The sequence below is a fragment of the Mustela erminea genome, chromosome 3, assembly GCF_009829155.1.
Source record: "Mustela erminea isolate mMusErm1 chromosome 3, mMusErm1.Pri, whole genome shotgun sequence".
Lineage (NCBI taxonomy): Eukaryota > Metazoa > Chordata > Mammalia > Carnivora > Mustelidae > Mustela > Mustela erminea.
Genome location: NC_045616.1, coordinates 39627865 through 39642273, shown reverse-complemented (window position 1 = coordinate 39642273; position 14409 = coordinate 39627865). Strand labels below are relative to the sequence as shown.

General features: G+C 36.9%; 1 protein-coding gene across 16 annotated transcripts in view; it reads left to right on the top strand.

The window, feature by feature from the left end:
* PPIP5K2 (diphosphoinositol pentakisphosphate kinase 2) overlaps positions 1-5416 on the top strand; it is a 79201-nt gene extending 73785 nt beyond the window's left edge. For all 16 annotated transcript variants that reach the window (XM_032335627.1, XM_032335622.1, XM_032335615.1 and 13 more), the window contains one exon: positions 3694-5416. In XM_032335627.1, coding sequence (XP_032191518.1) covers positions 3694-3806 — 113 coding nt within the window. In that variant the 3' untranslated portion in view covers positions 3807-5416. The remainder of the gene's footprint in view (positions 1-3693) is intronic.
* Positions 5417-14409: the final 8993 nt, after the last annotated feature.

The following is a 14409-nucleotide window of genomic DNA, read 5'->3' as shown; positions in this document are numbered from 1 at the left end:
TCTGCTGTGTGTCCTTGTATTTAAGAAATTATTTTGTTGTTGTTGTAGGCAACATACACTTGGCTTTTTAAAAAAAACCCATTCTAACAATATAGTTGAAGTGTTTATAACTCATTAACATTGTAATTATTGATATGGTTGGGTTAGATCTACTATTTTATTATATTTTCTGTTTGTATATTCTGATTGTTATTCTTTTATTCTTTTTTGCCTTGTTTTGTATTAATTTAGTATTTTTTAGTATTTTAGTTTAACTTACCTATTACCTTTTTAACTTTATCTTTTTGAATTATTCTTTTATTGGCAGCTATAAATACACATCTCTCACTTTTCATGGTCTACTTAGAGATAATTTTATACTCAAAATGTGGGAAGCGTTGCAACTATAGGTTTGTTTACCTTCCTGTCCTCCCATCCTTAACACACAAGTTATCGATGTGTGTTACGTCCACATGTATTATAAAGGCTATAATATAGTGTTGGAATATTTGTTTTAAGTAGTCATATATGTATTTTAAAGAAATTAAGAAGAGAAAAAAAGTCTTTTATTTATCCACTGATTTAGCCATATCAGTTTTTTTTTTTAAATTTTATTTATTTGTCTGACAGAGATTATAAGCAGGCAGAGAGGCAGGCAGATAGAGAGAGAAGGAAGCAGGCTCCCCGCTGAGCAGAGAGCCCGTTGCGGGACTCGATCCCAGGACCCTGGAACCATGACCCGAGCCGAAGGTAGTGGCTTTTACCCACTGAGCCACCCAGGTGCCCCAGCCATAGCAGTTTTTATTCCATTTTCCAAGTCTTTGTTTCCATCTGGTTTTGCTTTCAACCTGAATCTTTTTAGCATTTCTTATACTGCAGATCTGTTTCTGTATTTGAAAAAGTCTTTATTTCACCTTTATTCCTGGAAAGTAGTTTGGCTGGATAGACACTTCTAGGAAGAAAGATTTTTGTTTGTTCATTTGTTGTTGTTACTGTTTTCAGCATTTAAAAGGTGGTGTTCCAATTTTCTGGTTCCCGTTGTTTCTGATAAGAAGTATTTGCTAATTTGAATTGTTCCAGTGTATGCTGTGGATTAATGAATTATTTTTTTTCTTCCTGCTTTGAGTATTTTCCCTTTATCTTTGACAAAGTCTCAACAGTTTGACTATGGCAAGCCTGCCCAGGACTTTTTTTTTTTTTTTTTTTTTTTTAGTAATTTGGATTGATGTTCACTTTTCCCTCTCCATTCTGCTGTTAACCTATCTAGTAGATCATTATTTCAGATATTTACTTATTCTTAAGTTTTAGACAATTTTTGATTCTTATAATTTTTTTCTCTTTGTAGATTTCCTATATTCCTATATTCTTATTCATTATAAGCAATTTTTTCCTTTGTTCTTGAGTATAGTTAAAGTGCTTGCTTTAAAATTTTTGCGTAACTGATCTGGCTGATCTTGGGATTGGTCTCTATCAATTTATCCATTCTCAAGAAGAAAGGTGTTTTCCTGTTTTTTCATACATCGAGTAATTTCGGATTGTGTCCTAGACATTATGAATGAGATGTTGTGTAAACTCCAGACTGTTATTTTTGTTATGTTTCTCACATCGCTTCTCGGCCTTTGGCTAAGATCAAGTGTTGTTATGTTTCTCACAAGACTATTGAGTTGTTTGGGTTCTTGTAAAGCAAAGAGTTAACCTTGACGGAACTCAGATTGAAAACTGTGTCCCTTGAAGTCATTGGCAGCTCACATTTCACTTCATTTCTTTTAGCCTCAGCTGGACTTCTTGGAGCTTACCCTGCTCATGCCATAAATATGATCAGGGTTTGGGCGCCTGGGTGGCTCAGTGGGTTAAGCCGCTGCCTTCGGCTCAGGTCATGATCTCAGAGTCCTGGGATCGAGGCCCGCATCAGGCTCTCTGCTCAGCAGGGAGCCTGTTTCCTCCTCTCTCTCTGCCTGCCTCTCTGCCTGCTTGTGATCTCTCTCTGTCAAATAAATAAAAAAAATTAAAAAAAAAAAAAAAGAAATGTTAAGTTTAAAAAAAAAAATATGATCAGGGTTTATACAAAAAATGGGGGGCTTTCCCTTTCTGGGATCACCCACCTGACTTCCAGCAGCTGTAGTTGTTCCAATATTTATCTTCTGGTTCTTAATGCTAAGAATGAGTTTTATGTTGGAGTTTTAGTCATTGCACATGGTTCAGACTAGATACTCTGGATACTGTCCTTAAGCCAAAAGCTTTTTTTTCTTTTCTTTTCTTTTCTTTCTTTCTTTCTTATTTTTCTTTCTTTCTTATTTTTTTTTCCTTTCTTTTTTTTTTTTTTTTTTGAGAGCGACAGCTTGTGAGCCATGAGCGAGGGGCTGGGCACAGGAGGTGAGGGGTGGCTGGGAGGGTGGGGAACAGAGGGGCAAAAGGAGAGGGAGAGAGAGAATCCCAAGCAGGCTCCACACCCAGACCAGAGCCCAACGTGGTCACAACCTTGAGATCACTACCTGAGCTGAAATCAAGAGTCAGGCACTCAACTGACTGAGGCACCCAAGCACCCCATTGTTTTTAAGGCCAGAAGCTTTTTCAAAAATGTATGTGTGTTGGGGGGACTCAGCATGGGTTTCCTTCGTCCAAGTGTTGATTTTTTCCATGGTATGCCTGCTTTTGTTTACTTTGCAGTGTCTTCAAATAGTTGTTTTTCATATTTTATCTTGAGTTTATACTTGTTATCTGCAGAAGAATTGGTGTGGCAGAAGCTTCCCATCTGGACCAGAAGTATAATCTGGCTTAGAATAATTTTTTAGTAACTCATTAGGGCTTGATTTTCATTTGGATATAGAAGGATGAATTCTAAATCAAGAATGTCTATAGTTTTCTAACCTTCAGATTTCTATTTTTTTTTAAGAGTTTATTTATTTGACAAAGAGCACACAAGCAGGGGGAGGGGAGGGAGAAGCGGGCTTCCCACTGAGCAGGGAGGTCTCTGAGATCATGACCTGAACTCGAATCAGATGCTTAACCAACTGAGCCACCCAGGCACTCTATCTTCAGGCTTTTTAAATAGTGATGACATAAAAGATAGATTAGAAAGTAGATGTTTTTAGGGATATGATAAGTTTTAAACATACTAAGTTTATGTTTCCTGTCAGTTACCTATACAGAGATTTCTATTGAGATATACAAGATATACAAATCTTAAAGGAAGGGAAAAGATCTGGGACTGGAGTGTACATTTGAAGATCGTTAGCACAATAGATGGTAGTTAAAAATAATGAATAAGGGCACCTGGGTGGCTCAGTGGGTTAAGCCACTGCCTTCGGCTCAGGTCATGATCTCAGGGTCCTGGGATCGAGTCCCGCATCGGGCACTCTGCTCAGCAGGGAGCCTGCTTCCTCCCCTCTCTCTCGCTGCCTGCCTCTATGCCTACTTGTGATCTCTCTCTGTCAAATAAATAAATAAAATCTTTTAAAAAAATGATGAATAAATTAGTTTTCTAGGAAGAATGTAGAGTGAAAAGAGAAATTTTTTGTGAACATGGCCCATTGAAATTACTTTTTTGTATTAGTGTTGAATTCTAAAAAGTTAAAAGGTTAAAGATGCTCTATTGAATGTTTATAATGTTTCATTTACATCACAATTATAAAGTAATTATTTTATTACGTAGCAGTATTATTTGAACATGAATTCTTGTGAAAATCTAAGCAATAGTTTTCTTTTTTTGTATAGCTACCAGCGGACCTTCTAATGCAGTTGTTCCTAATACCTCATCTCGAAAAAAGAATATAACTAACAAAACAGAAATGCATGAACACAAAAAGACCACTGGGAAAAAGAAATGAAATCTTAGCAGAAGCTGGAACTCCTTAAATATATAAAAGTCATATGTTCAATAGAAAAGGACACATAATAAACCTTGACTGAAAACTGTCAAAGCAAGTAGCTTATGTTTCTCTTATACATCTCTGAATTCATTTTAGAATATGTTAAATCTAGAGAATTCTTTGTATATATTCAGGTAAGGAACTTTTCTCATGGTCTTGAAATGTTTAAGACAATGTTTATTAACATTTTATGATACCAAAAGTTATAGCGATGTAGGTCTGTCATTCTTAATGTTTTGTTTACGGTGTACCTTTGGTAAAGACAAGGACAGAAAAGCCTAGATAGCTTGTACCAGTGTCCCACCAATAATGCTGTTTACTGAAGAATCTGTGAGGTGACCTCTATATCCACTTTCATTTTCATGGGATTTTATCTTAGCTGTGAAAACCTGTAGCTTGGGTTAGAATTTGACAGTCAGGATTACTGATGCAGATTTTTTTAAGTTTATTTCCAAAGAGATTTCATTGACCATTTAGATTAGAAACCTTTTCCCCCAATTGTTAGAATTACATATATGCTGCAATATTTAATAACTGGAGTATTAACATATGGGTTATTTTTTCAATCTGTGCTTTGAGTTTTTTTTATTGTATGTTATTTAAAATATTACATATATAGCTGGAATAACTACACCTTTATGCACATAAATTTCTTATATTAATTTGTAGAAAATATTTTCTTTATATATTTCCTTACCATAAGGTGCTTTTGCTCATCAGGAAAATTTTGCTTCATATGTTGGGAAGAAAGACATCTTTAGGTTTTTTTTTTTAAGAGATACAGTTGACAAGTTTATAAATGTCACACCTATTTTCAGAGTTCTTTTTAGATCTAAGGAAATCAGTTCAAAAATGGGTATCATCAATGTGCGAAAAATGTCTGAATTCTGTAGTTGGTAGATATTATCTATAGCACCTCTTTTTAGCATTTCTACTCTTATCTCTAGTGTATCAGTTGGTCTCACTAAGAAAGCTTAAAGATAGAACATTTGAAATAAATGCTCTTTTCAAATGATTAGATTTTGAAAGGAAATTGAGATCATTGTTTTGTGATTTCATCTATGATGTGAAAAAATATTATCCTTGGTGCTTTCTCCCCCCTAATGCACAAATAATTATAAACCACTTGAAATGACTTAAACTATAAACCAAACAGTACAACCTGATAAGAATTCCTTGCATTGCCAGTCAGGTCACTTAAATTGCTAAAGCTTTAGTTTGAAGCTTATGTTCAGGAAATTACTGAATTCTCATATGAACACATCTATTAAAATTTTTCAGGAGACTCTCCTAACTCTAGATCATCATCTAAGAATTGACTTTTAGAAAATAAGCATATTATGGTTAGTTTTAAAAGTACCAGATACAGGAGTCACAAATATATATAATTAAACAAGTTTATATACTTCACTTGAATGTAATTGTATTATGTGGAGACATGTCTTGTAAACAGTTGAATGTACCTAAGCTTTCTGTATGTGAAAATGTTAATGTGCTCAGTGTGGGAGTAAGAAACTCCTTTTATTTTTTAAGTGGAACTGAATTAAAATATTTTATTTCCAGTATCAGAGTGACTTAAATGACAAATTATTTTTTATTCCTATTCTTTATCTTTCCTTTTAGCTTTCAAAATAGAAGTAAATGAAGAAAACTATTATTAAACAATGCTATCTTAGTTGTGAAATAAAACTTGCTGTTGGCCGGGGCGCCTGGGTAGCTCAGTGGGTTAAAGCCTCTGCCTTGGGCTCAGGTCATGATCCCAGGGTCCTGGGATCGAGCCCCGCATTGGGCTCTCTGCTCAGCGGGGAGCCTGCTTCCTCCTCTCTCTCTCTCTGCCTGCTTCTCTGCCTATTTGTGATCTATCTGTCAAATAAATAAAAATCTCTGCGGGAAAAAAAAAAAAAAAAAAACTTGCTGTTGGCCATACACATTGCAATATATTTCCTAGAAATTAACTAGAAAAGTTCAGCATAGCTCACTTTTTCCATTTTTATACAAGAACTGTGATTTGACTGTAGTCACTAAACTCAGTAATATTTTTGTATAGACTGGACAGTCTTATTTCAAAGAATCTTTTAATCCTTTTCTAAAACAACAAAAAGGCTTATACATAAGACCAAGAAATTATAGTTACCACTATTTAGTGGAAGTTTGACTGAACCATCTGTTTCTCAAATGATTCTGTCCCTGGAAGGTATATTTTTCGTTTGTTTTAAATACTGGAAGATACTGCTTGCAGCCTAATCCTCCACCTGGCAAAGAGATGAGAAGGCGCTGCCTGAGGAACTGTCCAGCCATTCTGGGGTATTGATCTTAGAGTACGTTACTCATTCTTCCCATCCTTAACCATACATCTGAACTCAGACTTAACTTTGCCTTTGAAGTTGTGCTGGTGGCTTTTGCTGCCCTGGTTGTATTGAGGTCTCATAGTCCAGCCTCAATGGGAAATATTCGCGGGGGTGGGGGGGCGGCGGGCAGGCGTGTTTCACCAACCTCAGGTTAAGGAGCAAAATGTGCTGAACAGCTGTTCTCATGTTTCCTTTGAGCAGGAAATGGAGGCAGAAGAAAAATAGTAAAGAGACAGAGAACTTGTGACAGTGTGCTTAGTATATACATGGAGCAAAAGGGAATAGATGGCCATGGAGAGAGACAAGTTAAACGTACACTTCTTCAAGAAATACTTCATTAAAACTCTTGAGACAAGACAAAAGTCTGTTTCGAACAGTACTACCCAGATTTCCCTCCAGGTTTTCTGGCTCTGCTCTGCATGTCCACTATTACCTAGTTTCATGCCAGTTTGAACTAAGATCTTACCTTTTTGTCTGGTGTTCATCCTTGATGAAAAGTCCTCAGTATTTCCTTTTGCGCTTATCAAAGTTTGCTTTCCGTATAGTGTTCATTAATATTACATCATTTTATCCTTGACTTACCTGGACAGTGTAGACTGCCTGTATTCTTCTTAGTCAAGTGCGGATCATTTCTGCGATGGTTCAGCACCTCCCTCTCTAGCCTCTCTCCAGTTTTCATAAACTGTACCTAGAGCTGTCACCACTAGCAGCTTCTCACCCCGGGGAACAATTTTTCTATTTCTTCTGAAGGAGTCACTTGTCATAAGGAGTCCAAGTAGAAACAGCTCTCCCTTTGTACAGAATAATGGGTACCACTCAATTGCCTTGTGACGTTTTCTTTACATGGGTCAATTGTTTTGAAGGTCTACTCTATATTCAGAAAATGGAGAACTATATAAGATCTATTATTTTATATGTAAATGATATTTTGATTAAATATATCATTTAGATTTTCTGTAACCTTTTCGTTTGGTCCATGTGCTTAGGCATAACTTGAGACAAAGGTAAATGAAAGTTTTCACTTAGGGGTTTTCTCCTTTTATGGTCAGTTTTAATTTTTTTTCTCTGTTGTATGTGGCTGTGTTTTCCATTGCATATGAATTCAGGACTGCTAGATTTCCAATGTGGGTATAACCTTTATCATTACAACAAAATCTTTTGTTGTTGTTACTGTTTCCCTGGGTGCTTTTGTCCTGTAATTTAAAATGTCTGATATTAATATTATGACTGATGTTTTAATTTAGCTTGCATTTGCTTGATTATATCCCTTTATTCATCCCTGTATTTTTTGTATTTTTGTCAGTTTTTTCAAGTTTTTAAAAATAGTATATGGTGAGTTTTGCTTTGTGATTCAATTTTAGGATTCCTCTTATTTCATATATTAGTGTAGTCTATTCATATGTAATATACCTTTGCTTTTAGGTTAATGCTTTCTATTTTTATTGCTTTTGTTATTTTGTTTATCTTTTTGTAAAAGAATACTTTTCACTCCAAGTAAGAAAAACTCCAGTTGAAACTTAAAATCATAAGGAAATTTAGAGCACATTTCTGCAAGTCCGCAGGTGGGAGTTGGGTTCCAGCCACAGTCTTCTCAGTCCATACTGTCTTCAAGGACCCACCTTCTCTCCCTCACTCCTATAGCACTGTACAAGCTTTATCCCAAAGGTGTTTTCCCTCATGTTCACAAAACGGCTTCCCATGGCAGTTAGGGTTTTATGCTCCCTTGTTCATGCCTAACACAATAAAAATTGAAGAAAATTCTCTCTTACCCATGGAATAGTATGTCTTTCATTTCCATGTGATTGGGCCAACTTATTTGGTCATCTATCCGTTCCTGGATGAATAACATTCTCCAGGAGATTTCTATGGGCTTGTTGGCTCTGAAGCTGGTGATAGGGTCAAGTTCCCCCAAAAGCCTCAGCATTGTAGATAGTTTGGACCAGTTAATGCTTTATTGTGAAAGGCTGTTCTGTTCCTAGTCAGTGTTTAGCAATATTCCTATGCTAGGCTGCAGGAGTTGAGGTAGTCAGTTAATACAATGAGCCAAAATGAAAATAATGATCAAGTCTCTGTTTACTTACTGTGATAATATAAGCAAGAGGCCCAAAAGAAAAGTAGTACTGGCTCTTCACTGTTCTTCCTTCCCTCCTGCCCCACCCCCCACTGAGTGGCACTGGGCAGGGATCAATCACATGATGTGCAGTGTGGATGGAGGAAATAGTCTCACTGCTGAGGAGCACTGAGCAGAAGATTCCTGCCTTTTTATGAACCCAGGGACAGGGAGGGGAGAGAAGGAAAGGCTAGAAGTGGAAAAAACAGGAGAAGTGTATCTTGGTCAAGACCTCTCCCCAGGAAGAAGGTCTCAGTGGAGACGCCCGAACATTGTCATAGCCAAGGTCCCCCTGAGAAGGAGGCCTCTGGATGGAGGTGCCAGGGCTGGGAAGGCAGATATGAATATGAGCATGGTGGCCATTGGTGGCCCGAGTCCTTGACTACAGCTCCCTTCAAAGACTGTGTGGGGAGGACAGCTTTCTGTCATAAAGCCCATGAAAAGGCTTTTGTAATTGCCTGTGATAAGGCCTGAAAGATCATACATAGGATTTTGGCCTGAAGCTGTTCTCCTGGTCTCTAAACTAAATGCCAGTAACTTCCCCTAAAAGAGAGTCAAAAAATGTCTCTAGATATTGTCAAAATGTCCCCTGGAGAAGCAGAATCACTCTGGGTTAAGAATTCCTCCTTTGAGCACATGATTATGTGAAGAAAGGATGGACATATGACCAAAATTTGGATTCTGTTAGGGATGAGGGGTGGAGGGATGAATAAAGGATAAGTAATCAACAATATACATTGTACACTGCATTATGTATCATCCATATTTGCTCTGGTTTCCTTTGTTCCCCTAGTGGTTTTCTTCTTAACTGTAATTTGATTTATGTATTTCATTTTTTAGATGCTGTTGACTCCCTGCTATGAACAATGTCCAATTAGTATACTTTTTTTCTGCCTTCCCTCTAGAGCAGTTTTAGTTGGCTCTATTATTTCTTTGGTTTTCCTTGTGTTTAGCTTTATGCCTATAAATATTTTATGGCTTTATTACATGCTTATCAATTTAAATGCCACATTTTGAACCCCTGACTAATCAAGATGAAACCATTTCTACCTTATCCCCTTTTGTCCCTCTCTCAGTTTCACTTCTCCCTTTTGTATTTCCTCTGGTATGGCATTTGTTTTGGGATGGCTTTTTCGCTTTTCCATTTCTTTCCTGAACTCTTACAAACTCCTATTGCATTTCCTTCTGTTGTGTTGCCATGTGGTATCTCTAGATGAACTTCTGGTTTCCTTAAGTTGAATTACGACAGTATATTTGGTCATATATTTCAGTAGATCAATTTTTTTTCTGATGAATAGTTTTCTCTACAATTTTTTAAAAAGATTTTATTTATTTATTTGAGAGAGAGTGAAAATGAGAGTGAACACAAGTAGGATCAAGGGCAGAGGGAGAAGAGACTCCCCACTGAGCAGGAAGCCCAATGTGGGACTCGATCCTGGAACTCAGGGACTCAATTCTCGGACTCCTGGCTCACAACCTGAGCTGAAGGCAGACGCTTAACTGCCTGAGCCACCCAGGCACCCCTGTATCAACAATGGTTTTACCTGCTATTATTTCTTCTGTTCCTGTCCTTTTCTTGGAGTGTTTGTGCGAGTAACAGGCAGGTTCATTTTCATTCATCACTCATCTTGAAATAAGTTTCTTTCTAGCTCACCTATTTGGTATACACCCATATCGTGGGTAATGCAGCATTTTGAACAAACAGCTCTTCCTGGGTATTCAGGAAGCTACTTACGACAGGACTGTGGCTCTGCAAGAGCTGTTTTAGCCTTTTATTCTCTCCAGCAAACAATAACTGACAACTGCAGAGCTACTCCCTCTTGGAGTCTCTTTCCTCCACTCTTGGCTCATCCACAGACAGCTTCTTGTAAGTGACATGTCTGTATCTCCTCCTTTGGCTTTGCCTCAATCGCTACTCTGTGGTCCCAGGCTGTATCCAGAAAACCCCTCATTGCTGATTCCCACCGCATTTCCATTGTCTCAGACAAGAAATTGGTTTTGCCCCTCAGATAATGTCCACTATTTTGGAGTCTTTTTGTCTGATGATTTTGAGGTCTGGAGTAGAGACATCCTCTCCAGGCATCTTCCTGATGATCTCTCTTCATTTGACAGCTTGTTTCGTCGGTTGTATCTGAAGTTACAACTGTTTTCCTGTTTTGTTGAAGACAGTTTATATCTCTGTTTTATATTTGGGGATAATCATTTTTATTGAGAAATGATTTCTCCATTTTCAAACGAGGAATCACTTCTTTTTTGGTTACTATCCTTTGACAAGAAGGAAGAGGAGGAGGAAGAAGTCAAGGAGAAGCTCCTGTTTTATAACACAGTTAATATTTTTTTAAAGATTTTATTTATTCATTTGACAGAGACACAGTGAGACAGGGAACATAAGCAGGGGAAGTGAGAGAGGGAGAAGCAGGCTTCCCGCTAAGCAGGGAGCCTGATGTGGGGCTCGATCCCAGGACTCTGAGATCATAACCTGAGCCGAAGTCAGATGCTTAATGACTGAGCTCCTAGGTGCCCCAAAACAGTTAATATTTTTAAATGAAGTTAGTAATGCCAGTTTTGCCTTAAGTCCAATATTGTCAGTATCAAATGAAATAGTAATTTTGGTAAACTGCAACAGGAAGAACAAATTTGAAGGATTATTTGTGTTCTTTTGTTGTAACAGAGTTGTGTATAGTCCAAATGTCAACCAGGGCTCTGTTTTCAATTGCATTTCAGCATTTTTGCAGTCAAAGATGTTCTAGACAGTTCCCAATACTCTTTTATGGTTGCTTTTGTTGCCACGGGAACAGCCTGCCTAGTAACAATCTGACCAAAAAAAAAAAAAAAAAAAAGGTTATTTTAGCATCTTTTTCATTTATAAAATCTTTAAAATAAGACAATAGGTTCCATCTTAAAGCAGGGTTTGGGTGAAAAAAAAACCAACCCACAGTATTTAACAAAACAAAATGAAGTCTGCCTTTTCACCCATCCATCTCTTGTCACTTGTGGTTTGAAGGAATGACACAATTGGGTGACCCTGGTGAGATAATGGATGTATGGTTTAGGCACCCATTTTAAAGCCCTTACAAGGATGTATCTCAATGAAGAAAGTGGGCTACTTATTTATCATGCTATGTAACGTGCTTCATGAGTGCTTGATATATAAAGGATAATTTTTTTTAAAAGGAAAAAACCAATATGCTTTCTGAAAGTATTTTGCTACTTTAAAAAACTAGATTTTTCTCAAACTAGTCAATAGAACAGAATTCTTAGTGTTAAAGGTGGATGGATGGATAGATGGGAAGTGAAGGGAAAAGAAAATAAAGGAAAGGTGAGGCAGAGAGAAGGAAAGAACATAAGATCTACTATTGTGTTGTCAAAACATTGCTGATATAAAGAAATAGGAAGCCAGGTAATCAAAGACTGTTTCACTATATGTAGAAAGAAATTTGTCCAATAGGAAAAATGAGACCTGGGAGTCCCAAATGTTATAATTTACAATACTTTGTATAACTGATTCTTCTTTGTTCATTTGGAAACCTTTCTGAAAGTTTCTAATATACCACATCTACCTCCTTTTTGAACACTAATTTAGGTAGATAGTGTAACTAAAATAAGTGTTAGTGGTACTGATATCCATTACTACTCCTTCTTGCTTCCCAGTGGCTCTTTCAAGGAATTTACTGTTAATGCAATTGATGTTACAAAGTTTGTAATTATAATTTTAGAATTATCTACTCGAGAATATTTACTAACTTTGGTTTATTACCCAGAGTGCACTTAGATCTAGATATTGCTTAGTATTGTAAATGCAAACTGTATTTTATATTAGCCTAAACAGTATGGAATATAGTTAGAGAAATGTTTTTGTGGCAAGAAAAAGAAAAAAATTATACCTAGTATATTGGTAATGTAGTATAATAGATTGTGTAAAAGCAGATGACTAATAGGAAATCTTTGAGTATACATAATATGTTCTATATTTCTGCTGCCTGTGCATTATTGCCTTGTTTGCTTGTTTTAATGAACATCTGTAGTTATTCTGTAAAACATTAATCTGGGTTCTCAGCTCTCTTTACAGTCTCTGACCTGATTCTAAGAAAGTTCTTGACCTTGTTACTTTCTGCCCTCTATTCTGACCAATGTTGCAATGATGAATAAGTATCTTTCTTCCTGTTTGAGAAACAGCAGACCTGATATCATTTTATCATAACATGATTATAACTCATTTTAACAACAACAAAAAATTATCCCTAAAAACTAGTTACCCCATAGGAATCAGATGATCTCTGGGTTGGGCCAGAAGGCTACTACATAAGCAGGAGAATTGGTTGCTAAGTAAGGAGTGGGAATTTGGGAGGAATTTATCTGCTCAGAGCATACCTACTTGCTAGATACAGTGTCTGAAGTGTCAACAGTGGGGATCATATGGGGAAAATCATTAAGAAAGCTCAATGAACTCCCTGCCAAACACATAGATAGCCTCTTTTAAAATGCAAATACCCTTGGAAGGCTTACATCATTAATCTGGCCATTAACCCCGTAATCTATCAACTGCTTTTCTCACAGTCATCTGAGAAAGGCATTCCTTCACCAAATGTGTGCTGGATGCTGATTATAAACCCATTACTGTGCTAAGCCCTGGTGTTATGAAAAGACCTGTTAGCATTCTTCGAGAAGTTTACTGTCTTTTGGGGACCAAGTGCTTTAAAGCTATCACAGAGACCATGGCAAAATGAATAATTAAAAATTCTGGATAAAATACTTACTTTGGAAATGCGTGTAACAGCTCAAAAACAAGAAACTAAACCAAAAGGTATTGGAAACAAAAGGAAGCAGTGGCTAAATCAAGCTTGAAGTCTTTTTGTCTAAGAGATTCAAAGGGTACCTCAATCCTTGATTTTTCAGGGATAATTTATTTTATCAGTGTGAGCTGTATAGCTAAGGGTACTCTTGAAGAAGTATGATAGGGATTGAGGTGGCAGACTATTTGCACGGCGAGTTGCTGGAGCTGGGCTCCGTTCATAGAAGGAAAGCAGGAAAGACTCCATACTGTGTGAACCAGAATTGTAAAATCTTACACCTACTCATTGTGTGGAAAAGTCTTGTAAGTCCACAGAAAGAAGCAAATGCCGAAACACATCACTGGGATACTTTCACAGTCCAGGGCACACACAGGGAACTCCCCACAAAAGAAAATCACACTGAAAAAGGAGCTCGCCATTAAAAAACAACTTGCAAATCCCATGAGAACACCACAGCAGACATTTGGCATCCTAGGAGAATTTTGATCTGAGGAAGCAGGTGGTGGTGAGTTATTGTGGCATGAAAGGATCAGAATAAGGTTGGGGCGGGAAGAGATTGCGCGTAGAGGAAGATTGAAAAGGCGAACAAGGACGACTTCATAAATGTGCCTAGGGTGGTGTTGAGTGAGAAGCTCTAATTTAGGAGGCTTAAAGAATTTTGTTGACATTGGAGTCTAAACTACTGGAGACAGGGATGGTTTCCATGTTAATACAGTCTCAGAGTGAGTGCTCTGAACTGGTCGTCTGTAAATTGTAAGAGCTTTTCAAAACAAGGGATGTCAAGCTAATATGAAGTTCAAAAAAACTTAAGTCATTTTTATTCCATCAGCCTGGTAAGACTGTTGTCATTTTGTCATGGTCTCTTCCAGTTACTGTTCTTAGATATCTTTACATACATCTAATTATTGTGCCACAAACAGAAAATGTTGTTTTTCCTAGGTTCTTTACTCCATAGCATGACATTTTCCCATGACCCATAGTATTTATCATGGTCATAACTATCAACTTTAAAATTCTATCATTTCATTTAAAATGTTTTATAAGTTTTATTAAATTAATATGTTTATATTAGATCAAGTTACTAAAATGAAACAAAAGGGCTTCACTTTTCTTCTTTTTTTTTTTTTTGACCTCTACCCATCGCTACCCCAAGCTTATTTTCTAAATGCATCTCCTTACGTGTTTTCCAGCTCTTTCTTCAGAGATTGACCTCTACATTTCTATATAATAATCTTACACAACTGTGTTTTGATGTATCCATTTTAGATATTATCTATTGACTTCTTGTTACGGTAAGTAAGAATTTAACT